Source organism: Phaethon lepturus, unplaced genomic scaffold, assembly GCF_000687285.1.
Source record: "Phaethon lepturus isolate BGI_N335 unplaced genomic scaffold, ASM68728v1 scaffold8431, whole genome shotgun sequence".
Classification (NCBI taxonomy): domain Eukaryota; kingdom Metazoa; phylum Chordata; class Aves; order Phaethontiformes; family Phaethontidae; genus Phaethon; species Phaethon lepturus.
This window is the reverse complement of record NW_010519870.1, coordinates 38643-66436: the sequence shown is the minus strand read 5'-3', so window position 1 is coordinate 66436 and position 27794 is coordinate 38643. Positions and strand designations below refer to the sequence as shown.

Below are 27794 nucleotides of genomic sequence, written 5' to 3'. Positions count from 1 at the left end.
GTTCTTCTAAAGTGTTGTGTCATTTATTCTGAGATTGAAGCCATGAGGGAAGATGAGGAAGAGAAGGTTGTCTTCCTCCTCTGACATCTGCAGCATTTGAAAATAGGCAAGAATAGTAGGAATTTCATTCTTACTTCTCTGACCTTCACCCACAGCAAAAAGGACAGGAGGTTCAAATACCCTTAAACAGAAGATGCTCATTTGCAAGTATTTAACCATTTCAGGAAGAGATAAACAGCTAAAAAAAGTGACTGATCATGATTCAGTACTTATACCTGGTAAACTGGAAATCGCTAATTGTAGAACACTTGGTAGCTGAAGTTGTCAGACTTGATTCTGAAGTTGTATCTATGCATCTTTCGTTGGTACTGGAAAATTAGAAGGCTCACAACTCCCAGCACAGAACCAAACACAGCAAAAGCAATGAGGATGATGTATCCAACTCCCATCCCAGCCTCCTTCTCTCTCTTCAAGTCAGATGCTAAAAAACACAAGAGGTGAAGGAAAAAAGCTTTGAAATTCATAAATCTTTTCCTGGGGTAAGAAACAAGCCTTGCCTACAAATTAGCCAACACACATGTTGAAGCACAGAGCTGTGATGTAGAAGTGAATCAGCCTTTTAGGGAGGGTGATTCTCATGGAAAGGTCTGTGAGTCACGGTCCAAGTTCTCTTTTCACATACAAGTGTACAGTCCCCGCAGACATGACTGTGATGTGTCTTTGGAATTCTACTCTACAATGTTCTGTTAAAATAAGAAAGGATCAACACTGGTGACTACTTGAAATGCTACCTTACTTTCAGAATGACCTTAGAGGTGAAGCATTCTCCCATCTTAATCCTGCCCCCATTCATCTATGATTATTAAAAACCACTTGATTTGCTTTTATCTCATTGGGAAAGATTCTCCACGTGTGCTGGGTCTCCAGGCTCCCATTCTAGTCAGCAGAGATCTGGCTGGGACAGTCAGTGGAGGCAGGTGATTCACACTGAAGTAGTCACTGTGGGCTCAACCCTGTAACCTAAGCATAGGCATCTGGTGCCACTTGAGAAGTCCAAGGGTGTCTACAATGTCTGCACAGGTCTGACAGGCATGGCATGGGACCTGCAAGAGACCTGTAGCCTTTTGTAATAGCACCCAGACACTGAGGAGAAGGAAAGAATGGGGCACCATGGGTCATGAGCACTAAATGCCTAGGTGTGGGCAAGAGTCAAGCCCCTTGTTGCCAGTTGTCTCCCTAGGCTCCACTGACCATTGACAGAACATGTTCACCTAGTTCACATGTAGACAATTCCATGTATTTGTCCAAATCTGCAAGCAGAACCCTTCTCCCTTTATTCATGTTTGTACACGTACTCTTGCACACTTCTAATCATTTTTGTAAATGCTTGATGCACCTACAAACATCTATTTATCTGCATACATAAATAAGTGCACTTGTTTAGCTAAGCACTTGTGCAGTACCTGGTGCACGAGGTGCACAGAAGACAAATACTAATGCATACACGCCTGTAATTAGAGACAAGTCCTTTGGCCAAAGGGTGCTGTTGGCAGCCACAGAGGTATGAAATTGTGGTGTCCAAGCTACATAGCATCCAGGGCACCATTACAAGACAGGCCAAGGCAGTGTAGAATAATATATTTAGGCTTATTTCTGAATTTCAGTATGAAAGAAAGGAATAAGAAAGAAGCAGCACGGTGGAAATGGCAGCCTGCAGCCAGACACAGACAGAACAGGCCTTCCCGAGGACGTGTCAGTGGTCTTTGCTATAGCATGTAGCCAAGCAGTATAGGCAGAGTAGTTAAAGTTTTTTCCATGTTTCACTGCAACAGCTTACCTGACATCATAATTCATGTTGTCTCCTTCAACGCAGAGATGCATATCACTGTCTAGGTCTAGCCTCACACTTAAAATGTGATGTAAGCATCCAAACTGGAAATAGGAGACAACATCTAGTAGTGCCACCTTTGCCTAAGAATTGATATAGTACAACCCAAATAAAGCTCCCCTCACCAGAGTTCCTTTTCTGTAATGACCTTTTCTCAATATTAGAAATGCACTGGGATCTCCAGTGAAATGGGAGTGAGATCTACTTGATGTAAGTGCTGTACAAAGAAAGCTGTATTAATTGCTAAGTTTTAAAAAAAGAGCTAGTTCAGAAATGAACACTGAAGGTCTATACTAGCAGACTTGCATATAGTGGAAGAAAAATACAATATGCTAAATCAGTGCCAGTTTCTAGGTCCAAAAGAACATTGTGACTGTCATAGCAGAGGAGAAAAAAATACCCTGAACCCACTGACAGTGCATCATTAACTTATCTCCACAGTCAGAAGAACGTTAAGTGACTGGCAAAACAGGCAACCAGCAGGAGGAAAGGGGGTGACTTCCGTCTATTCACAATAGCCATGTGTTAAAACTCTGACATTGGTGTGTACAAAGACTCTCAGTGAGTGCTTTACTCTACGAAGATATGAATGCAAATGGCCGGAGGAGGCCAAATGACTGAAAATGTTAGAGGCCACAGGTGCCCTTGAAAACATCACTTGGGGAAAATGCAGAAGAGGCAGATGATGCGTAACAAATTTGGCCTTGATTGTACGCAGTGCTGGTGTTCACTCTCTGTTAACCTGTACTGTACCACTCCACCACATTAACCAAGGTGCTGTGATCAGCTGTGCTCTGCCACTTTCCCTCATGGTAGTAATGAAGTCAATACCAGGGAGCCTAAGGAAACACGACAATACAGTCTCTTATCTCCTCTGACTTTGGGCTTCAGAGATCAATATAATTGCGGTCTAACAACGGTGTAAACACTTGAAAAACTGACTGCAATCTAAAAGGTTCAAACTGCTTTCACACTTTATAATTGCAATAACTGTTTGATTTTGTGGCTGTTATACTTGCTACCCTGTGCAAATGGCTACACAAAGCACTTTTTCCTCTCCCTTTCTACATTCCCTTGACAATCTGACAGTCACTTCATCAAGGAGGGCACATGCTTTTCCACACTGCCACATGGCTTCAGTACAATGCCTGCTCCTCAGAAAAATATGCAGAGGGGCATGAAAGCCTTGTATCACAGGTCTTCAGGTTCCTTTACCACTCAAAAAGAATCTTGAAATGATAGTTACTCTCTGTCCCCGTTTTGTAAGCACTTATTCATAACTCACCAGCCGATTTACACAGTGGTCCCCAGGATGTTCTATGCGTAGCAATGGTTTCACCAGTCTTCAGGGATCGAACCGCATGGCACCTCTGCAACAATCAATGCAAACTCCAACAATTCAAACTCCAACAAGTAATATGGTTTACTAATTAAAAATAAAAAACCTTCTGATGAGTATGTGAAAGCCCAATGCTATTCTCACTCACTGGAGTTTTTGTTTCTTAATGTTATGCTTTGTTAAACTGAAATAAGTACCAAATGGAAGCTCAAAAGAAATTACATTAGGGAAACATCTGTATAAAATCTGTAATTTGTCACACTGGAAAACACTGCTGTGAACAGACATTTCACACAGGCAATCTCTTTCTTTTCGTTAACTTTCTGTTTGTTTTAGAGAACCCTTATGGGAGAATAAACTTCTTACTATTTATATATGCCAGGGTTGTGCAAACATTTTGATTTGGATGTTTCTACTGCCCATGGCAGGCACAGCAGATACTACAACCAGCACCAGCAAAAGCAGCAGCAGCTTTCAGCCTCTGCCAAACTGTGTGTCATTTTTAAGCAACACACAACTCTTCAGTGACATGTGCACTACTAATTTGGGAATTACTAGTTTGAAAGCCCTGCCCCATGAAATGTTGGGGATTAGATGCTTTAGCTTTGTGTGAGCAGCACTTGCAGGACACACAGCACATTCATCTTCTGCACACTTCTTCAGTAGCACCATTCAGTTTGTTTGCTATCTTTTTATTTTAAGTTGTAACCTAAAGATCTCGGATGGGAACCATAGCCTGCTGAGGTTATTCAAAAGATATTGTGGCTCCCCTGGAAGTCACATAAAACCAGAGAAACTGCAGTACCATACTATAATCAGCAAAAGAAAGCAAGGAAGCACAAGAGTGTCTGACCTGCTTGTCTACACAAGAATGTCTCAGCAGTCTTACCAGGCTGGTTATACTGAAAAACCTCTACAAATCACTGTCAGCAACAGTGTCTTTAGCCAGGTCAGCCCCCCTAAAAATACCCATGAAGCTGCAACTTTGGCCTGCCGTTGAATAAGCTTTCCCAGCTAGGTGATGTCATTAGAGAATACAGTTACAGAGCTGCTCCCTGATGTCAATGATTTTTTGGTTCCACGTGGCCATAGAGCAGCCACATTCCACCAAACATATGCATGGAGGTGGCACATTGCTCTTCTTCCCATTCAAAGTCATGCTTCTTACTCATTTCTTACTACATTGCTCCCCGGCCTGTCTGTTTCTTTCTACTGTAAACTTTAGAGCACCTTACTCTCTTTGAACAAGAAAACAAGGAATAAAAAGACTGGATAAGAAGAAGAATATAAGATGTAAGTCTCAATTTTGTGGGCAAAAGGCTGAAGCAAATCTCCCCTGAAGCAAGTCAGTATTCTACAGAGTGGCAGACAGATCAGAGGGTCAGACCCCAGACCCTAGGCGCTTTCCCAGCCATCTCATGTTATTTCCAAATATACTCTGTTCTTGCTCCCGTTTTTCTTGATCTTTGCACCTCCTGCAGCTCCCCCTCCCTTCTTTGTAAAAGCTGTTGTCATCCTGTGTAGATGTGCCTAGCACTTGTCTTCTCCACGTAACATTTTAATCTCAGTCCAAGATACTGAATTCACTAACTTTTCATAGGGGGGAAATTTTGTATAGGAGAAAGAACAATATATCTCAAATATATATGAATAGTATAGAATATATGAAAGAAGAGGGCGTCACTGATTAACTCTTCTGTGCCTTGTTTACTGCAGATGTCAATCTCAATCAAACCTCATCTTGGGCTAGCAGAATTACCCCATCACAGACCCCTGTAATTCAGATGAAAGCCAGTCCCTTAGTTAACCATGTTGCTAAACTCTAATCCATACAGCTAAAGCCTGCTCTAACAAACTCCTAGCAAAGCAACTGCTTGATTCCTTACAGCGGCCACACCAGCCCACACAGTCCCTGCCCATCCCTCTTATTCCCCTGCCATGCACCCACCACCATGTCCCTCTGCAGCTGTGCAGGACATACAGTCCACCTCCTCCAAAGGAGGGCTTAGGCTGGGGGTTGCTGAAGCACTGATTTTTAACATGCAAATTCAGCTGTGAAACCGGGAGCCATCTTGCCATCTGTCAGTCATGTTTCCTGTCCCTACTGTTGTTTTGGTTTTTTTTTTTAATCTGGAGGAAGCTTTATACTTTGAGAAAGGAAACAAGTATCTTCTGCTAGCCATTTTAATCTTTTAGGAAGAGGTCATTTGCTTTATAATGGGCTTAAACTGAGTTATTTAGAGCTAGAGGAAAGTGTTAAACAATGGAGGAACACCAAACTGCTAATGAAAACATCCTTAATAGACAAAAAGCCAGGAAGGTTGGCAGAGGGAGAAGAGAATTCCTGTGTCTGCTGTGAAGAAAAAAAAAGCTCCATCAGCAAAACTTATTTTTTATTATTTCTGTGGTAGCAACACATTTTTAGATGAGGAAGTGTGTATCACTTACTTAGGACTAAAAAGCGACAAAGCAATGCTTTGGAGCACAGACAATTAGAAACTGAAGTTGTTATCAAAATATTGCTTGGTTTACTGCTTTAAAAAGAAATAGGGCTTTAAAAAGCCATAGTAAACTCTATTAGATTCATGGTCCCAGAAACTTAATGCCACCAAGCTTCCTTTCCTGGCACCTGAACCCTCACCTGGAGAAGCAAATCTCTAGGGGAAAAAAAGGACAGAACAACATCCCAAATCAATTTACTCAGACTTTGCTGCTGACACTGCCAATATGTCTGCTTGCTTTTTTTCTGACATGTCACAGAATCACAGAATCACTAAGGTTGGAAAGGACCTTCAAGATCATCAAGTCCAACCATTAATCCAGCACCACCATGTTCCCTAAACCATGTCCCAAAGCACCACATCCACACGTTTTTTGAACACTTCCAGAGATGGTGACTCCACCACATCCCTGGGCAGCCTGTTCCAATGCTTGACCACCCTCTTGGTGAAGAAATTTTTCCTAATATCCAATCTAAACCTCCCCTGGTGCAACTTGAGGCCATTTCCTCTCGTCCTATCACTAGTTAGTTGGGAGAAGAGACCAACACCCACATCGCCACAACCCCCTTTCAGGTAGTTGTAGAGAGCGATAAGGTCTCCCCTCATTTATCCATCTGAGCTGACACATTTCTACCGCATTGTAACTTCTGTTCATTGCCTTCTAGCCACCCCTATGCAGAGATGAAAGGTTCAGTTCTCAGGTTCCCCAACTTTGATACCCATTTCTGTGCAAGCTCCATGCTTTTAGCTACAAGGGTGAGGATCAGGAAGAAAGACGGACACTTCCATATGGTTGTGGTCCTTCCGCACTCCTCCTTGCTCTCAGCAAAGGATAAAGGAAAACTTTAAGAGTTATTTTAATCCCAGCTTGGAAACATTACTCCTTCAATTCCATAGCAGGACTGCATATGGAACATCGGAGAAAAATAGCAAAACACTTACCGTCCTGCAGGTGCTTCCTGGTGTCTCCATACAAATATGAATTTTGCAGTGTAAGTAAACCACAGAATTGTTGACAAACGAAAAAATTTTCATCTTAAACTGTGCTTTGCTTGAATTCCCATTCTCAAGCAGTGTGGTGTATGTATTTGGGATGGGACAGCTGAAAAGGAAGAGAAAAATCATACAGAGCAGCTAAAGCTATAGAAAGTATGTTGTGGTTTTAGCACATAACTCAGGTTGTAAGGCTCCTTTAGAAAGCTGCAGCCAGACCTGCCATGAAGCAACTCTCCAGCAGAGAGAGCAGGTGCTGTTTTATTCTCACAGAATATCCAAATAGAACAGGAGATTCGAGGAGTAGTTGGAGAATTGTAAGAGTGACAGAAAGAAGGATTTAAACTTGGCTTCACCAAACACAAAATGAAAGAACATCATATGAAAAGGAATGGCTTTTGTTACTCAGCAAAAGGACTATCCTCTATTTTAAGGTGGCGGGTAAACCCAGGGAATATGACATCAGGGTGAGATCAGGGATCGAGACAGAAACAAACCTCCTCTTTTACCAGAGGCTGCATTAATATTGTCTGTGAGTCACAACACATAGGAATCAACTCGCCTACACCTTCATTGATGAGAATCACATAAGCTCTTGGTAATCTCTGAACCACAGAGAAATAGATAAAGCACACACTTTTCAATGTTCTTTCACTACTGACTGCCATAACCATCTATTTCTTCAGGTCAAAAGAACAATTCCTTCACAAAACTATGAGGAAGACAACCAAACTCAAACAACTACCATATTGCCCTTTGAAAATATTTTCTTTTCATACCTACCTTCCTTGTTCAAAAAGGTATGACCAGTCAGAATGTTAAAGGACTGTGTATATGAATGATGAGAACACATAAAAAAGGCATTTTAAAATATGACACATTAGTAGTCAGCGCCAATGGAAGAGTCAAGGCATGGCACATGCTATTTGCAAGCGGCATTGCTGTACCTGTTGCTGATAAAAGCAAATGAGAGGGGATCCACTGAATTATTAGTTGGAGTCGCCCAGCAGTCAGTGAGGACCACCTTGAGCTTGCTGTCTGCTCTCTGGATCCCCACTTCAATCAGTATATCATCACTGGCAGAGACACTGAAATTTTTTGGTATTGGGGACTTTCCAATAAACAACTGCATTTCTGTTCTGAAGTGTCCAGATCCATGCAAATCCTCAAAGATGGTGTAAAGTCTGAAACAACAATTAACCTCCTTTAAAGACCACAAATTTGACTGTGTGTTTCTATAAATCAGTGTTTCTCCACTTCTTGCACATTTAAGTAGTGAAGAGTTATCTGCAGTCCAGGATATTAGGACACTGTTCAAAAGCAAAGGGTGAAAATGCACCGAGTTTTTAGTTAGATAGGTAGTGAGTGTGGAAACGCAAGTGGGAAAATCCAAAGAGTGGAATGTCTTGGCAGTACAAATAGAGCAGAGAGAGATATTTGAGTGGAGCTGAAGGGGAACAAGACTATGAACTACCTTAAAATTCAAAATAAGGAGTGTAGAAGCTTAGTGAAGAAGAGAAGAGCCAAAAAAAATTTCAAGAGAAGGGACAAATCTGAACATTAAGTGAGGGAGATGAGAAAATTATAGAGCTCAGAGAGAAGGGGCCTGACAAAGACTTTGTGGGGAGATAGAAAGGAAAATACAGTATCTGGAGGGTTAGGAAACAGAAAGTGGATTTGGTGATGACTGATAGCTTAAGTGTGGTGCTAGGCAAGAGAGAGGAGGTGCACTTGTACGAAGGGATAACGTTCACCACGACAGCAAAGCTTGCTCACCTTTTCTGTGAGCATGGGTTTGATTTTCTGTGAGTGTAGGTTTGATTTTTTGTGAACAGTGGATTTGATTCCATCTTACTTGAAGATGGGGCCTTCCATAAAAAAGTATTTGCATTACATATCTTCTCTTTTTTCCAAGTTGATCAAATAAGGATTTGTGGGGATTAAAAATTGCCATGCTCAGTACCCACACAGCAGTCTGCATACATACATCAGTTGAAAAGATACATCACTGTTATGTTCCAAAAGCAGGAAAACACTGGTTTTGCTACATGTGATTGCCCAGGAAGGCAAAGAGAAGTCAGGAATTCTGGCTCCTGAACCTGCACCAGTAGCTCCCAAAGGTTTATTTTCATCTGTGGTTTAGCCAGGCAATGGCCAAGCTTGTTGACTCTTGCATGTATTGACACATTAAATGGCGCAGGAGAGAAGCATATAGCAGGGATCACCTGAGCACAGGATTCACAGGATGGCAGACTACTTAGTATACCAAGTACTGTCACTGGATACAGCTAAGGTCCCTGGGGATTTTTCCAATGCAGCAGCACTCAGCCACACAACAGCATTTCAAAGCAGAGAGAGTTGTTACTTGCCCTTCTGCAGTGTATCCAGAGGTAGTCAAGAGATCGTTTTGAAACACACAGTGAATGGGACTGGCAATTTTTAAGTGGTGGAATACTCCCTGAGCAGAAATATCATTCCGAAGGATGGTTTTCACTACAGTATTAGTCATGTTCTGCAACACAGAAAAAAGAAAGCACAGCTCGTGAACATCAGTGTTTCTAGGGATATAGCAGAGCTACAGGCTTACCACCTTCAAGTGTTTAGGTATCCTCCATTCTCTTGTCTGCAAAAATCAAACAGATTAAACCTCTAGTATTTTAGTTGCGGTACAGTGAGACAATGAAAATCCACCAGCCTTCCTCCTCTTCCTTAGTCTGCAATCATAGATTCATAGAATCATAGAACCTTTGGGTTGGAAGGGACCTTTAAAGGTCATCTAGTCCAACCCCCTGCAGTAAGCAGGGACATCTTCAAATAGATCAGGTTGCTTAGAGCCTCACCCTTGCTCCACAAGGGAATTTCTGTACTTTGTCATGGCCTAAGCATAGCCTTTAGTTTGGGATCCAAGGAGATAGCCATCACTCTTTGTCCCCACTACTGGTAGCAATTGGAGTATTTGTCTAAATATGATGATGAAATTGCTTTTAAGAAAAGAGAAGCTTCTGATAGCTGCAAAGGGAACCCAGGGAGGCATGGGAAGTGACTCTTAGTTTGGAGACGCCCTTGAGTTTTGCTGCCTGACCACAAAGATTCCCCTTCTCTTTCTTGCTTGCCCCTTGACCCAAACAGAGAGGTAACTTTCCATCACAGGAAGAGGGGTTCTTTCTCCAAAGAAATTTCTTAGTCCAATGTTTCAGCAACTAAGAGACTGTACTTCTAGCAAAGATTTTCCATTGCCCCTCCCCTCACACCCCCAAGAGAGAAAAACGCTCTGGGGCTTCTTTGCGTTCACCATCTCAGGGGACTTACAGTCTCAACTTCAGTGCCACAGTCACTCCAGCCTGCCTGCAGCACAACGTGAGTGCCATTGCTGATGCTCACGTTGCAGCGAGGCTCCCCCAGGTACAGGGAGGTTTCAGGGACAGACTCCTGCTGTAAAAATCTCCTCTGGACAGCAAGGACGATCTTCTCAATTTCACAAAACACTCTTACTGCATCTTTAATGGAAACCTCCTGGGCAGGTTTAACAAGGGGGACAGGAGACCCTTGAGGAGAAACATTGGGAGTTGACACGGGATCCATGGTGAGAGGAGGCAGCACCACGCTGGAGAATGTGGTGTCCTCCAGACCTTTGTGCTCAGTGGTAGAGAAGTCCAATGAAGCAGAGGAAGAAACATGAGTTGAAGTTTGCAAAGAGTTCGCTGGTAAAACTGCGTTGCTTACAGGTTTCTTATCCGTCACCATTGCATTCTGGCTGATAGGAAATGCTGAAGAGTGCCAAAAATAAAGATACTGTTGTAATTTACAGGTTCAGATTGATTTCATAAGGCAAAAGCAAACTCTTAGGATGAAACTTTCAGTTACTGGCAGGAAACTAGCTTCTTTTGTTTTTTTAACCCACTTTACTTACTGCCAAAGCTGTTGCTTTTTTTAATAAAAAGTCCAAGAGATAACATAAAACGCCTGTGAGTAAAGCTGAATTTCTTTACTTCCTGAGAGCTACAATGATTAGAGTGCTTAAGTAAAACATGCATACACAGCTTTTGGAAGATTAGTGCTTGCAAGAGATCCCCAACTGTAAGTTGCTCAGCAAGTGTTCATATGTTTTTGCCTAGTACTGTAGGAGACTGATCACTTCTGGGTGTGGGGTATAAACAAGACCAGAGTCTGTTAAAAAACCTGGCCCCATTTGCGACCTGTTGGTACCCAAAAGATATGACCCTGAGAGATTTGGAATACCCATTTTGGGAGAAGTGCAGGACAAACCTCATGTAGCAGACCCACATTGCCCATATGTGTCCTGAGAGACACGGTGGGAAGCTGAACAAATGAGTTAGTAGCAATCTTTAATGGTTTCAGGAAGAAAGCAAGCGGGGAACAGGGGAAGCACAGGTTGAGATCAACATGTATGTCTAGCACCTGACATCTGTCACAGGCTCTGGGATTAGCCCATGGCTCTCTGCTGGTAGAAACAACATAAGTATTCATTCACCACTGACTTAGAAAGCACCAAGATAATAAACTCCATTTGCAGTGAAACACAAAGGATGTGTCTCATCACACAAAAGTTCTCTGAAATAGTTTTAATGAGTTGTACAGACAAATAGTATCTATTTCCCAAGCAGCGTATAAAATCTGTACATAGATATGTATGTGTCTCTCTTTCTGGAACGCCACAGCTTTCGGAAACACCACAAATTAAAAAGTTGCTGTAAGAGGAAGAAAAAGAAAGTCTGAGCTCTTTCAGAGCTGAATTTCCCAAAAGGTCACTATCATAATACTAAATATCTTGGTTAAACAAAACTGAGCAAAGGTTAGTATCAGTTGACAAATCCTTCTGACTTCAGCCAAAGAGTAGCTTATCACTGTGGTTCCAAAAACAAATATAAATTACTGAAGAAGCCTAAAAGAATTTAGGAGCTTAAAGACCCATCATATGTCAGCTAATAAATGATTTAAGGAAAGAGAGAAGATAGATGAATTGAGTCATACAAAAAAGTTTGTAATACCAACATTTCATCCCTGCTGCCACACAGAGGTCGAACCACGTACCTAGTGCTTTCTGTTACCTTCTCTATTATCTCTGCTGTCCCCTCTGCTACTGCTAATGAAAGCAACTAACAATCTTGACAATCCTATCTAATTTTAATGGCAAATATGAGAAAACAGAACTGTTAAAAGAACCTTGCAAAGACAGTATTAAATATTGATATAGTAAACTCTCCTGACAGAGTATTACAGTCAGACATACTTAAAGTCCACTGCAAGATTTTCTCATTAGGATCCAGCTAAAAACAACAAAGCAAATTAATCCCTGGCAAAATTTCAAGACCTGTGGCAAGTGTGACCATGATTCAGTAAAGATCAGATCACTAAGCGATTAGCTAGCCATTAGATAATAAATTTTTTTTGCCTTCACAGCTTCTTCCAGGCCTTTCTGGATGCACATCAGCAAATCCTTCATTGCAGCTGCACTGGTAAAAGCCAAGTGTGTTATGGCACGATGCATCTGGGGAGCAGTCATCTTCTTTGCTTTTGCACTCATCATAATCTGTTGGGTATATTTAAGCAAAAGGCAGAGATGGAATGTGAAATGAAAATGTGATGGTTCTGAAACTGAAGCACAGTCGTATCATCATGGTATCATGGTGGGATTACACCTCTTAGGTGTGATACTCTACTGTATGTGTCAGGCAGTTGCTGGGTCTAGAAGAGGTGGGATACTGGAAGCACAGCCTAGAGCGCTAATTGCAAGGCACTGACAAAACCCTCCAGGAACTGTGCTACCACTGATGCTCAGCAGATACTTACTGAAATGTAGGCACCCTGCTGCAGAGCTCCTATCCTCCTAAACTGATCAACAGCACAAGGGGACACTTCTAACCCCGGGGGCTTCCTCAGCTGCCTCTCCCATTTCACACTCCTCACGAGATGGTTAGTAAATGCCCAGCATGAGTGAAGCAGGAGGGTTCTGTGACTGGTCCACGTTGGAGTATAGTTGCTTTCTGCTTTCTGTTATTTTTTTTTTACCTGGACAAATTTTTCACTTTTGAAAGGAAAAATGTGCTTTACCTCCCTGTCGTGGTTTAGCCCCAGCCGGCAACTAAGCGACACTCCCTTTCTCTTCCCAAGGTCTAATTGTAACTGTGCAAACAAGGATGTACCACCATAGGTGGGACTCCGAGAGCAGCACTAACCACTTGCTTTATGGGGACCTGTCCCTGAAACAAATAATTTGTTTTAGCACAGGTTCAAGGCGAGCAGGCACTCTACAAAGTACTACCATGAGATAGTCATGATCTTACTAATTAACAGGATACATAACTTTTCAGATTCACAGCTGTGAGGGTAACAGGCAAAAAGAATGTACAGGGCAGACCATGTACATGTTTCTGAAGTCATTTTGGGTGAGATTCTAATTGACAGCTTATAACAATATTCTTTGGACAAATGTATCATGTTAAGGATATAGAAGTTGGTATTTTTTTCAGAGATGACACATCGACTTGTGAAACAGAATCCAACAGCAGTTAGTCAGGAGACTAATGTTTCTTGTTGCTGACTTAAATAACATATAAAGGAAAAGAAGTTGTACAATCAGAATTCTGTGATTCTGTGAATCAGCCAATTAGCCATTGTGCTGGTCTTGGTAAAGTGTGGAATTTCATCTGAAATCCCGACCCACAGGTGTGTGAGGAAAACACATATTCCCAGTGCAGAAGAATTCACATTCCTTTATTTGTTTCGTGGGGTTTCTCTCTCGTGTAAAATTATCAGCGCAAAGCAGAGGGTAATGTGCTTCAAAATTATTTTAAACAGATATAGTTATGTCTGTGTAGAGGGACCTGTTTCCACTGGTAGCTTATGAAACCTTCAGTTTGCGACCACTGTTTCTAACTTCTCCGTATCTTTTTCTCTATAAAATTAATGCTAGCTATAGACAAAAAGACCAGTTGTTTTTTTTTTTTTTTCCTTTCAAATCAGGAGTACCTCACTTCTTATTTCATCTTTTGATGTTCTCTGAGAAAGGTTATTGGATGGATAAGCAGGAGCAATATAAGGAGAGAGAATGGCTTTTCATCCCTCTGTTTTACAGATACTTTCACCTCAGAAAATACAGATTAATAACAGGCTTTGTCATCTTTCTTTTTTGGAAGAACTACTGGGACACAAGCTGCTCCTTACCGTTTATGGAGAGACTGCTTTTGTCGACTGTGAAATAGGAGTTGTGTTCAAAGGCATCACGAAAAGTGGTGATGATGTAGTAGATATCCACATCTTCTGCTATCAGTAAATTGAAATTTACCACCACACTCCCATTAGTAATACCCGTTATCAACACTTTAATCAGACCAGCATCCACCTGCTGAAGAACATCAAGTGGCAGAGATTTATGTACCTGGAATAAAAACAAAATGCATGTGAAGACAGACAGAAGCAATTATGTTTTAGGCTTTGTACACTGTCCAGAAGACAGCATTATGCATTACAATTGTGCTTTATACTCTGGAGGGAAGCAGCGGAAAATTGACCTTTTGCTTTATAATGTTACCACTCTACAGCAGCTGAAGGATATGGTATATACTTAACCATGAATACTAAACAAGAGATTAAGGTACTTTGTCTATCACTTGAAAAAGGTCCTTGACTCTGGTCACAGCAAGGGAGGGAGAAGACTGCAGGGAAGCTCCCATGTTCTGCCTCTCAAAATGCCTCCAGGGAGAGGGGGCAACTCAATATGAGGAGGAGCTGCTGATGGAAGTGGAGATGCCTCCTGACACACCACACTGCACGTATGTCTCAGAGGGCTCCCTCAGCTCACGTACATTACAGCTTAGAGCAGACCACCCTCAAGCCTTTCTTCACAGTTGGTTTCTCACCAGAGACAAGCAAATAACACCTCTTTTTAAATGTCGGAACCAGGATAAAGAAAACAGATAAGTGTTTTATTTCATCAGCACTGCAACACAGTTCAACCTCCCATCAAGCTAGTCTTCAATTTGATTTCAGAAATATTTCATTAAAGTCTCCCCTGAGGATTATCATATTATTTCTGCAAATTCTGACAGTTATCAGGGCACACAGCCCTGACTTATGGTCCTCCTCAAGAGTCAAAGACCCACGCTAGGAAATGGCTCTGTACTATTTTGAATAGGAACAGTTACCCTTAAGTATTGCAGCACCAAATCACAGCTGAACTTAGGTCAGTCCAGAGAAAGCAATAAAATAAACATTCACAGTCTGTACACAGTAACCTTGAACTTCACTAGTGGCCTAAGAAAGAAAATGCCACTTTTTTCAAAGCACGCTGAGCCTTAGTAATCATAGCCCCAGAAGCCACCTCCTTTACCACACTGGAGAGCAGGGTGGTCTGCTTTCTGTGGGACAGGAAAACACAGCCCTGTGTGAGGCTTTGCATCAGCCGGGTTGCTCAGCCTCTCCACTGTCCAGCTCAGATGGAGGCACCAACCCCTCTCAAAGAGATAAACAGACTGGAGCTGTATGTTTGACCTCTTCCCTTTCCACCCTCCAAGGCTGGGTACCTATGGAGGGCAGCGACCCATGGGAATATCTCCTTCTCTTCCCACAGGAGAGCAGTCCATGGGGTAGGACACCTGGACGTATGCAGGAGCCCTGGGGAGATGTGCAACAGCATTGCATTTCCAGCACCATTCCACTTCATCTCCAGGCCCAGCACCAGCCACAGGAGGAGCAGGCACAGGTCAGCTGGTATCATCTCATGGGACCAACCCCCAAGAAGACACAAAGTTAATATTGATTCAGCTTTAAAGGACATGTTGAGAAAACATTATACACAGAAATACAGCTTATTTCTGAGAAACTCACCACAAAGAGAAGCTGGTAAACATCTACAAGTTCTCAGTCCTTTTCCTCTAGTCGCCCATCCAAGGGGCCCCATAAGACTGCACTGGGGTCCTTGCCTGCCTGCATGTCCCAAGGGAAAGCGGGGCGCACGCACACACACGCACCAACACACGCACACAGAGGTTTGCATGCCAGGTATTGCCCCACCATCTAACCATGATGCAGGCAGAGCTTGTACCTGGAGACCAGATGCCAGGGCAAGCCCAGGCTGTGTGATACCATCCATCAATGCCCTGAATTTTTCCATTAGAATTGTATATTTTCTTCTCTCCCTTTCTCCAGGAGATGCTCACAGATTCTGTGTTTCTTAATACGTGTCACGTTTGTCTGGGAAGTCCGTCTACATTCTTCCACACTTACTTAAAAACAGAAAGTGCAGCAACAGAAAGCGTGGGACATAACGTTCAAGCCTGCATCAAGCAAGTAGTACAGGCTGTTCTGAGCTATTGATGTTAAAATTGGACTTAGAACTGCCAGCAACAGTGCAAGAGGGGACTGTCCACAGTAAAAGAGCAGCTCCCTGCAGCACATGAAGGACAAATCCCATGTCATCCCTGTCAACTCTCCTGAGCCTGGGATACACACAGCTTCCTTGTACGCAGCAGCCACTAGTTTCAATAGAGGACACAGACAGATGGAAACAGCCACAGAAACACCTAAATTTTTGTGATTTCTCAGCGTACTTGCTCTGCCTTCGCCCTCCAGTGGCTGTCAGGCTCCCAGGAGATGCCCGCAGAGAGGAAAGCACAGAGCAGCAGAGCAACCGCACCGTAAGGCAGCACCCGGCCCGGGTGAGAGCAGGCACGTCGCTGCCCTGCGCAGGAGAGTCACACCTCTTTCCCAGCACCTCGCCTTGCTGCAGGCCCTCTCTTTAGGGCACATCGCTCACTTCCTTCCCCAGCTCAAATTTCCAGAGAATTAAGGGAGCTGGTGGGGGCTACATTGAGGTCACCTCCAACCCCTTCTTCCTCAACACGTCTTCTGCAGGAAATACCTGGAGCAGCAGGGCTGGATTTCAGCCATGAATTTAAGGCAGAGCTTATGTCAGTGGTAATGCTCAGGGGTGCAGGCAGTGACTCCTACCAGGGAGAGCCTAGGGAAGAGGCAAGGCAAGGGTCAGCGGTAGAAGCCAACAGGAGAAGCAGCCTCATTTCTCTTACACCCACGCACAGATCTTGTGCATTTTGTGCTGGATTCTCCCAGGTGATCACAGCTTTTGCACACCTCCATGCCAAGCCTGACTTACCTGCCTGCTTGTGTGTTATCTAGCCCTGACTTACCTGCCTGCTACACATTATCCAGCCCTGCAGACAGCCCCAGATTTCGCAGGCGTGCTGCAGCCCCTTTCTGAGTCGTCGGAGCTGATGTGTGTCGGATGCACTTGGTGGCAAGGAAACGTTGCACGGAGCAAACCCCCTGCGCGCACATGGAAAGGGCTCCCACGTGCCTGGAAGTCCCACAGAGCAAACCTTGCAGTGCCCCACGGGGCACACAGACTGAGCCGGGAGGATGGAAAGAGCGAACTTCCCTACGAAAGCCTGGGCAGACCCTAGGCTGTCCTTGTCAGCCCCAAAATCTCCCGTTTCACCAAGCCGGGGGGGTCTTGTGCCCCTTCTCCTCTCTCTTTCTGCTGTTTCACAAGCATGTACTGAAAAATTGAAGGTCAGCCCCAAGTCTTCATCTTTCATAGTTTTTGTCTGAACTTCTGGACATTAAATACACACACCTGTGACATCCTTTTAGCCTATCCCCAGTTTCACCTGTATTCCCTTCTCATTTATCCTGAAGATTTTATTTTATTGGTGCTTCTTTTTACCTAAGGTTTGGGGGGTTTTTTTGGTCGGGTTCTTTTGTGTGTGTTTGTTTTGTTTCTGCCCTTATTCATATTTTTCCTCACAAAGCGGGACTCAGGGCTTGAAAAGTGTCAGGGGACATTCACGGTACTTGTATTTAGCCACTAGGTGACACTACAAAACCCTTTATCCAGAAGGCTACATGATTTCACAACAGGTACCACACCCTAGGTTATCAAAATAATGGTTGATGAAGTGGGACTAGAAAAGCTTTTTAGAAGGAAATATTCAAAATATTCAATATATGTCCCTTGCACAGGTGAGAAAAACAGGAGGCAGATAAAGTCCAAGTTCAGGGACAGATGGAAGCCACACTAAAACCAGTTTAACAGGGTGGAAAAAAGGCCAATAGATTTTTTAAGCCAAAGAGAACTGGCAGACCCAGGCAGCCAGGCTCACCCCATGGGTAGCTGTGGCATGTTTGGTGGGTTTTCTGGGACCACCCATCCATAGGTCCCAGGCAAAATGTCAGCAGCTCATTGGAGCTATTGTGGGTACTTGCACAGGAGCCTGCATGGCTGGCAGAGCAGGGAACATACTGGCAGTCTGGAAACTGGAAATAAGTAAGTAAAAGGCACATTAATTTGAACAGAACCCTGCATGAAGCCTGTTTTTTCACTCAAACCCCAAAAGAACTCCCCACTGTCCATGCTTCGGCTGCACCTTCAGAGAGAAGGTACATCTGCCCAGCCACCATCACCAGCAGCTTTAACAATGTCTCAGATTGTGGATAAACTCAAATTAACAAAAAGGGTGAAATTACACTGGAATAATGAAACTGCCTTAATCGCAGTACCTACACTCATTCCACATTCAGATAGCTTTAACTGTAACCATTTTAAGTGCATTAAGTTATACCAAACAAGGGGGTCGTTAAGTTATATCCAAATGAGGGGGTCACTTTGATAAGGCAATATCATTTATTAGTTTCACACTTTTTGTCAGTCAGTTAAGTTTAAGACACCCAAATTCAAAACAACCTTTCCAATCAGGATTCCAATCAGGAATTTAATGCACCTCAGTGAATGCATTTTCCTGCTTAATTTTCCTGAGGACAAGCCCTGGCTGCCATGATATTATTCTTGGCTGTTGCAAAAGACAGGCTGAGCAAAACCCAAGATGACTAAAATACTGTCTCACCCTTAGCTACATTATTTCTCAGTTGCATTGCAAGTAGGATGGTGCAACTAGCCTGGACAATGACAGTGCAAGTTGTCACATCAAGTTTTTACCTCGTTCTCATTTACACATTATTTAACAGACAGTATTTCCATTTGCTGTGCTGCCAATTTAACCACACAGCACTTAAGTTCTGGGGCAGCTCTAGGCTAAAGAACATTATACACATTAGGATTTATAAATCCTCTGAATTGCAGATGGTGACTCCAAGGAGGTTTAAAAACAAATCTCTGGCAAATTTTATTTAACTGGAAGCCGATAGTGCTTTTAAAGCCCATGAAACTTTCCTCACTTACTTTTCTGGCCCTTATAACCCGAAAAGAAAATATGCAGATCTTTCTGTTTTCCTAGACCTCTTTTTCTTTGGCATCTAGAAACCCAATGTTTGTAATAAAACACTCGCAACATATTTTGCCATATACAGTAGCTATGCAACTATAGCCTATATACAGTGGCCCAGAGGTAGACGGAGTCAACACTAACACATCTCACCAGCCGATCCACAAAACCAGTGCGCTGGAAAAAGGAGTTAGTTCCTTATAATCACAAGTGATCATTTTCTGCCTGAAACTTTGAGAACTGGGTAAAACTGACACAAAACTTACTTCAGTTCCTTTATGCAATCATTTTACAAATTTTCCAAATATATTTGTATCCATGATTTTCTGGATTAAGATATTTGACTGAATTAAAAAAATCTATTTATTTTAGTCCATTTTGATACTATGCGATTCCACAATAGCCTCGGGCAGAGAGTGATGCTGAATGAGAGTGAGGTCTGTGGAGAATTGCGCCCTTTTCACTTTGCTAATCACATCACTCTCATTTTGTCACTGTTTTTCTAATGTGACAGCCTGGGGCCAAAATAACTCCAAGAAAGCTGTGCTCCGCTAAGACATCCAGAAAGGTGCAAACCGGTAACGACCGGTGGGAAACTACCCAAGAAAACAACATGCACAGCTAAACGGATGATGCTTTTCCCTCCTCACAGTTGTCTCCAACCCCACGCCGGCCTGACCTCCGCCCGAACACCCGCCGTCATCAGTGCAGCCGCTGCGGACAGTAACTCCGTGCACAGCGAGAGTTTGGGGAGGCCTCTGCAGGACCTGAAATTTCATACGATCATCAGAGGTGGCTTTATCATCACAGGTATCCAGGTCTCTCAAAACACAGATGGTTAAGGGGAGATAGGGAAGGCAGTAAAGCAGCCCAGCAGAACCAGTGGTTTTCCAAGCACAGGTTGGTTTGAGTAAACACCAGCAGGAGCAAACTTCTAATATATTCACTAAGAAATTAGGAGAGTAATACTGTCAAAAGCAATGCCTGAAATTATGAGAGCGTTTAAAGGCGCAGCTGATATTGCAGGGTGTTTTGATATCCTGCGCTCTAATTAGAAGTGAGGGCAGAGGTGACTTATCAAGAAATCACTCCCTTTCCAGATACGGGGCTACAAAACCAAGGATGCTTATAAGAAATGTCAGCCTTAAGGGACTATGACAAAGTGTAATAACAATCATACAGTTCATTAATATACTGCTGTGCAGGGCAAGGATACCAGAGCACTTTGCAAATATCCATTAGCTTTTCACTACATCCCTGGCGGAAATCAATAAGCCAGTATAACCGGGTATGAGAAGCAGAAGAAACAGAGACACCAGAGAATCCCCCGATCCTGATCTCTCTCTAAAACACGGCTGCCTGCTCATCCTGCAGTCTCAGACAGTCAGGGAGACTCAGGCCTTACAGGTGTGTCAAGGGACGCACATGTGGCATACAGCCTTCATGGGAAAAAGATTGCACATGTGGTTTCATGGAGACCAGTGAACAGTCACATCCTTTTTAGCCACTTACTTCATCAACAAAGAGCTGGGCAAAGGTTTGGTATTCCTCACTGCTTGTATTGCTGAAGCCCGGAGAGTATTTCACATTTGTTATACGCACCATGCCACTAAGTTTCTGGACAGCTGCAAAGTAAGAAAAAGACAATTTAAATACATGCTCCATGGACTGTAGTCCATGGACAAGTGTGTGACAGTCACTGGCATGCCTGGCCACACAGGATACACATCAGCTCCTGACAGTAGAAGGCCAGCCCTCTGAAATGTAGCCAAAACCCCAAATGCCTAAGCATAGGCATCCAGCTCCTTAGTCTGCCCTCCCTAGCCCCTGGAGGCCTCTCAAGAAGGGCACAGACCTCCTGGAGGTCTTACATCTGCCAGCTCTGCCTGTGGGAGACTGCTTTCCTCCCTACACACATCCGTCCCGGCTTCAGCAGTATATAAGGCACCAGGTTCCAGCTCTGAGACTGTCAGACTCCTATACTGAATTTTGGTCTCCCATATTAGCTGTTTTTGAAGAAGCAGCAAGAATTGAAAAGCAGGGCTCTGCTTTTCAGGGCTCTGTGGATCACATTACATCAAAGCTGGTTCTAGTCACACTGGGGACAATAATCCTCTGAGCTGGGACAGGTACTAGATGAAAAGAAATAGTCATCCAGTGCAGCTTTGCAGGGGAGAGGGGAAAGTCATGCCCACTTAAAGCAAGCCACCAAAGCAGGCTTCCTTTACCCCAGCATACTTCTGATCCCAAAGGAACCCTCACCACTACCTGTCAGATCAAAGGTTTTGGGCTTGCTTTTTACTGTGGCTTGTCCTGTCATGTGAACATAGGTATTTAGGAGATAGATAAACTACATTCAGTTATCTGCTGGTGAGAGGGGAAAATGTTCTGAACAATTTTTGAATGAAAAAAAAAAACCATATCCATATTTAAATGACATGACAGGCTATGAAGAGTTGGCTGATGTTGACCCTCCAGGTCAGATGTCTTGCCACAAGGAGAAACTCTATATTAATGGATTTTTGCCCTCTACATTTCCTGTCCCACGCTGCTGAGATACCACTATGGTAGATCTTCTTCTTGTTCCCCAGGCATAATCATTTCACAAGCTTCTTTCCCAGAAAAAGCACTTGGCTGAATATTTGATTCATCAGAAAAGAAAACAAGTTTTTATAAACTGAACTCATCTGTGTAGAATTCTTTAATTTGTTTTCCAACTGGAAGAAAACAACCTTTGTTTTTTTTTCAGTTAAAATTAGCTCTTTTGATTTTTTTTTAATGAACATTTTTTGTTTTAATTTAAAAAAAAACAACACTTTTTTATGCTTCTCTACATTGAAAGGGGCCAGGGGGAACACAGAGAAAAGCAGTAGGTGGAGTTTCTCAGTATCAACATGTTGTTCAGTCCAAAATGGTTTGATTCCTCCATTTGGCCACCAAAGTCCCAAGTCAGCTATTTGCCCAGCTGTGTTCCCAGGTCTCGCCAATGCCACACAGAGCGAAGGATACAACATGAAGAAGACAGAAGCAGAGCAGAGGCATCAGCATGGCTGCCCAGAGCTTAGCAGGACTGGAGAAGTGGACACTGCGGCATGGGTGACCGGGACTTGGTGGTACAAGAGAGGCTGGAGAAGCAGCAGAGCTGGCCTTAGGTGGCTGAAAAAGAGGTTTTCCAGGGAGAAGGTAACAAGGGGGAACCAGAAGAGGGGCTAGATGAGTGGAGACCCCCAGGAACAGGAGAGGGGGAAAGAAAAGAGCAGAGAGGGGTGCAGTTTGGGATCAGAGAGATATGGAGGGCACGAGAGAAAGAATAAAGGCAAGCAGAAACAAAACTGAAATAGGTATCACTAGCACACTAAAGAAAAAATACATTTAGTGATGGACAAAGACAGCAGCATTCCTATCCCAAACAAAACTGTAATTTAAAGACCAAATCTGACTCTAACCTTGAAATATGATTCGGCTCCAATCAACAGAAAAATCCCTTAATTAGCTGCAATACATCTGCCCAAACCCAAACAGATTAAGCTCTCCCCACCAGCCTAGTTACTCTCAGTTACAGCTCCTGAAGAAGTGGCTCACAGGTTTCCACACAGCTCCTGGCCCACAGGGGATTTCGCAGGGCTCTGCCTAATCCATCCTCCGCTGAGAGGAGTAGGAAGGCAGGTCGTTTGCCTTCCTGGGTCTCTAAGGTAACTCCGTAGGTGGCTGCTGCTGCAGTACCCTGGTGCCAGAGCACACAGGAGAAACCAAGAGGTGCAGCAAAGGGACAAGCAAGATATGTTTCAATGAGCCACACTCAGTGCACTGTATGATTTGCTTCATCTGCTTTGCGATGAAGGTATGTAACATTGATAAAACTAACTGCCCAATTACCAGAAATTATTTTGATATGCTGGTTTAGGAAAAAGTGCTGATTCCTGCAAGAAAACAATTTTGACATAGAAAAAATAGTTTCAAATGCCTTCATCCCAGACCACTGATTCCAGCTGTGCATCTTTCCCGACTCTGAGTGAGGCTTTGCCTCTCAGGCAGATGAATGACCGTGGAGGCCCCCCGCCAAACGCATACTCACTGCGGAGCATGGCCAGGGCTGGCGTGGGGCTGGGGGCTGGAGAGGCGCCTGGCAAAGCTGGTGACCGCAGGGCTCCAGCATGTTTCTCGGACCAAGAGCTGTTCTCTCCTCCCATCTCTGCATGTGCTCCAAGGGTGGCGTTGAGGGTGGGAATGCCAGCATCCCCTCTGGCTGGCAGAGCTGTACCAGGGCCAGCTTGAGAGCTGGCTTGAGGCACACCAAAAGCTGTGTGACTTCTGGTGGTAGCAGAGGCTGTTTGGTTTGGAAACACCAGCAATGGCAAACTGAGTTTCTCTTGCCTGGCTGTGCCCATGGGCGCATTTGTGAGAGCAGCCGCTCGCGGCGATGCACTGGAGGAGGCCTCTGCCAGAGAGCTTTGCTGCGATGGACTTACAGACACCCACCGCTCTGCCTCCAGGGCCAGTTCCTTGCTGGCTGTGACCCCCGTGGCCGTGGAGCTGTTGTCCCTGCCGAAGCCCATCTGTGGTGCCAGGCCTTTTTTCCAAGAGGCTGGAGGAGCGGTGGTGGGAGAATGCCTGTGGGGCGCTTGCTTGTCACCCAGGGGCAGTGCAGCAGGGAGGTGTATGGTGGTGCTCATCTCAGAGCCTACAGCAGACACTGTCTCGGTGGTGGCAGAAGTAGGGGCTGCAGGGCTTCCTTCCTCAGGAGCAAACTCTGTGCTGTTTGTTATTTCAGGAGCCGTTGTTTCAGAGAGAGGGTCCACAATCTCACCTGCAACACAGCAAACGCACATTGAAATGGGTTCTCAAACTGGATGAGGAGGCACCAGGGTCTGACCTGAAAATGGGGCTAAGACCACTCGGCCATGCACAATAGCATTACAGATACAGGTCTCAGATATTTCTTAAACACATTGTGATTTTTATGGTGTTGATTCTGATTTGTCCCTACACTAAGCAGATTTGATTCCTGGGTCTCCTCTTCTGATTGGGACAGCATGGATCATTACAGTGGGAGGAAATCAGCCACAGACATACCAAAAGAAGAAAAAAGCATGTGTCATGTTTCTCAGCAGTCAGTCATTAGGCTAACCAATAAGGATCTCAGAGAGATTTAATCTGAAGACACATATAAGGTTCATCTTTATGTTCAGAGACAGATCATATATACTGCTGCAGCCAGAGACTGCAAAGGTGCATCTATATACAGGTTGTGTGTTATATAAACAGTTGCAATAAAAGCAGAGGTAGAAAAACAGAACTTATTCCAGTCTTTCAGGGCGAAGAGAAACTGCATGCCAGTTTTTTGCTCACCCTCACAGTTTCTTCCAGGTCGGGCTGGATTGGTATCCATGGTTGTCTTGCATCTGCACAGGTACGAGCCCACCAAATTGATACACTCTGCAAACACAGAGCAGTCATTCTCGGCGTGAGAAGCGCATTCATCCCAGTCTGTAAGACCAAAACCAGAACATCAATCAGACAGCCTCCCTTCTGGATGCATTAAGCTAGAAATAATCATGAAGTAGTCCTTTTTTCAGTTTTTGAATTTATGAATGTTGCCTTCCTTTTTCATCGTTTCCCTGACAGCCAAGCTCTGAGTGATGAAGAACACTATCTGTGTTGTTACTCTCTCACATAAAAATCAACCTTTGTGCTGGGACTCTGAAAAATATTTTCTGCAGGTAAAGACTTTTTTAATAATTTTTTTTAGAAGCAAACATTTATTTGAAATGAAAAATATGTTGTAGGTTTGTACTATAGCTATATCAAAAGCATACATCATACCAAGTTCTGCATACAGTACCTCCAGATACATCAGGTAACGAATAGATCTATTACCACTAGCTACCAGTAGATAGAATATTAAATAGAGACTTAATCCAAATAATATTCTGCTTCAAATAAAAGCTAAATGCAAGTAACTCCCACAAGAAGCACTCTTCAGTTCTTAATAAGGGAAACGCTAAGGGCAAAACCTCTTTTTTAGAAATGATTTCTTCTCAAAGGTAACACTGTAAAACTGTGACCCTCTTTCTGGTAGTCTCAGAAAAGAAATCCTGGTTCATCAATGCATGAATATGCTCTAAGGTTGTTCCTTGTGTCTAATTTCAGCTGCTCTGAATCAGTTAGAGATGTTTCTTTCATGGAGTTACAGACTTATTTTATTGCCAAGTGTCTTCACTCTTGAGGGATTTAGATCTGGAGTCTTGTATTACCATTCGCACCCCGTTCCAGCAAACAGGCAAAGGCCAGGTTAATGCTTTGGACATGAATAACCTCAGTGAATCCCATGTGAGCCCTCCCTGTGTGCACTCCCTTGTGCATACACCTTCATTGGTGTAAGTGAGGGAGAGCAGAAAACTAGACTGAAAACTGTGCCTTGCGAAAAATAATTCTGATCAGGGGCTAGAAAATTGTTTTGAACAATGCATTATCATAAGTGCTTGTTCTGCAAACATGCAGAGAGTAATCACTGTGATTATTTGTCCAAAACAAAGTCCCAGTCTAGAAACAGAAAGCGCAGACGGGGTGTGTGCATGCACATACATGCGTTCATCTTTCTACTTGCAGACAGCCTTCCCCTTTTACTTCCTTCCAGCTAATACTTCTTTTTCCTTTCTTCCTCATTAGATAATTGTTGTATCCATGATTGTTTCCATTAGACAATTTCATGCACCTATGGCCAGCATCTGCCTATTATGTCACAGCCTAAGCCACTTAGAGGGAACACAGAAGTATGCAGGATTGACTGAAGTACCAGCAATGGAAGAGCTCTCATTAATGCCTTACTATGCTATGAGGTAATTGTGACTCTTGATGGCTTCAAACACCATCTGAGAGATCTCTCGTGCTAATTGCCAAATAACTTACACTCACTGGCTCCATTGTCTCTGAGGGTTTCCTCTCTCCTCACTTAGCACGGCTTTTTAAGCAAATTCCTTCACCTCTGATGACCACATCCAGTCACGTGTCAGGCCAAAACACTTATGTTCTCTTCCCAGTGCTCACTGGCACTAGTATATCACCCATGCATGTACATGCACACACGCGCTGCACTTTTTTCCTCTGTAATCGTTACATCTCAGCCAAGGTGTGCTCTGTGCTCTCTTTCTCTGCTCTCGGCATCTCTCTGGCCTTTCATGCTTGGCAAGTGCCTTCACCACACACACACCTCAACCAACAATCCTACACCAAGAATTATAAAAAAATCCACCTTTGTGTTCACTCTGATTACCCATTATACCTGTAAGGGGTACATGCAGCGGGTAGAAATCTGTGGAATTCCTTGCCTAATGATGTGGCAGATGCAGAGGTTTGCATGACTTCGTGGAGACCCCATGGAGGAGAAACCCAAAGAAATCACTTTGGATTCAGGAGTCCTGGAGCTGAAAATAGTTGATGGCTAAGAGAGTTTTAGTGAGAGGCATTGTCTGCACTCGCCATGTTCCAGGAATTGGCTCCTGGCCGCTACTGTGGTTGTGATATTGTGCCGGATGGATTTTGGACCTGACTCAGTGCACGTCCCTTTCTCTTTCCTTACCATGCCTCGCACAGCAGACAGCCATTTTAGTGTCTCTATTAATCATGGCAGTAAAATTAATAATTTATGAGTATACAAGGAGAGGTGTGATTGCTCCACTCCCTTCATTTGTGCTATCCCTTCTGACTTCTCAACCTTGCTGTTTCGAAGTTGAATTCCCTGCTCTGCCACTGTCGCTAAACCAAGCACGTAGCCTTTTGGTGGCCAGGCTCCACAGAGGATCCTGGTGGCCTTGCTCCACCAGTGCAAGAGGAGCTGTGCAGGCTTACTGCCAAAGGGCACGTCCCAGGGCTCTCAGGGGCCAGGAAGCAGTACAGCCCATTATACAAACCTTTCCTTCAAGTGCTGCACTCTGCCTTATTTTCCACATTTGACATTAGGAAACTCATGTCAAACAAATGGTTGTTTGGGCAGAGCTAAGAAATAGATCCCTTTACCCCGAAGGAGGAGCTGGCTGTGCTCCTGGCTAAGAGTGGTGCTACTGGAAGCCACCTGGCTTTCTGCAATTAAAGTCCAGAGCTATGCCTTCTTCCTCCCCACTCTTTCAGTCCTAGGATCAATAACGTTTGTAACGTATTTTGGCACACATCAGCATCTTGCAATTCAGTATCTGCTGCCACTGTGATATTTGTCGGCTTCAGGTGCAATTTTTCTCGTTCGTTGTTTTCCTCTCCTGTTCCCCTTAACCTCCATATGTTCTGCAACTCCAAAGGGACTTTTCCCTGGTCACAGTAAATAAGCTTTTAAGGGCTCAATGCACTGGGGAAGAAGAATAAACCAGTCTATTGGCTTTGGCAACTCTCTGAACTCTGGCTGACTCTGCCAGCTGTGAAACCTGAAGCCAGAACTTAGCCCTTTGAAGATAAAAATGGCGATTACTAAAGATCAAACATAGGCCTAGTTTAACATTAATTCCACACATGTTTCTTTAGTCCTATTCACTGAGAGGACATTTGGGAATTTCTCTGGCTGGATTTCTATAGTGAAGGTGTTAGATATCTTTCTTAAACCCCGGCCCAAATACAGCCCCAGAGTCTTGAAGCACAAAACTATCTAGAGGGCATGTGTATGCTAAAGGCTACTATTCCAAAGTAATCCTATCCACAATTCAGGGCGAGGAAGATATGGCAAACTTCCAACTGCTCACAAGAAGGAGAGAGGAAAATTAATAGGGAAATCAAGGGCCTCACTCCTGCTTAAACTCAGCGGAGGGAAGCAGTGCCTGCAGGTACCCGGG

The 27794-nt window shown here is 43.8% G+C and overlaps 1 protein-coding gene across 1 annotated transcript in view; it reads right to left on the bottom strand.

The window, feature by feature from the left end:
• Positions 1 to 293: 293 nt before the first annotated feature.
• UMODL1 (uromodulin-like 1) overlaps positions 294 to 27794 on the bottom strand; it is a 53400-nt gene continuing 25899 nt past the window's right edge. Inside the window, exons 11-21 of the mRNA XM_010297194.1 lie at positions 24328 to 24465; positions 23054 to 23785; positions 20491 to 20603; positions 13907 to 14120; positions 12135 to 12272; positions 10031 to 10488; positions 9091 to 9233; positions 7669 to 7905; positions 6671 to 6830; positions 3174 to 3258; positions 294 to 481 (exon numbers count right to left, since the gene is read on the bottom strand). Of these exons, the coding sequence (XP_010295496.1) occupies positions 294 to 481; positions 3174 to 3258; positions 6671 to 6830; positions 7669 to 7905; positions 9091 to 9233; positions 10031 to 10488; positions 12135 to 12272; positions 13907 to 14120; positions 20491 to 20603; positions 23054 to 23785; positions 24328 to 24465 (2606 nt within the window). The remainder of the gene's footprint in view (positions 482 to 3173; positions 3259 to 6670; positions 6831 to 7668; positions 7906 to 9090; positions 9234 to 10030; positions 10489 to 12134; positions 12273 to 13906; positions 14121 to 20490; positions 20604 to 23053; positions 23786 to 24327; positions 24466 to 27794) is intronic.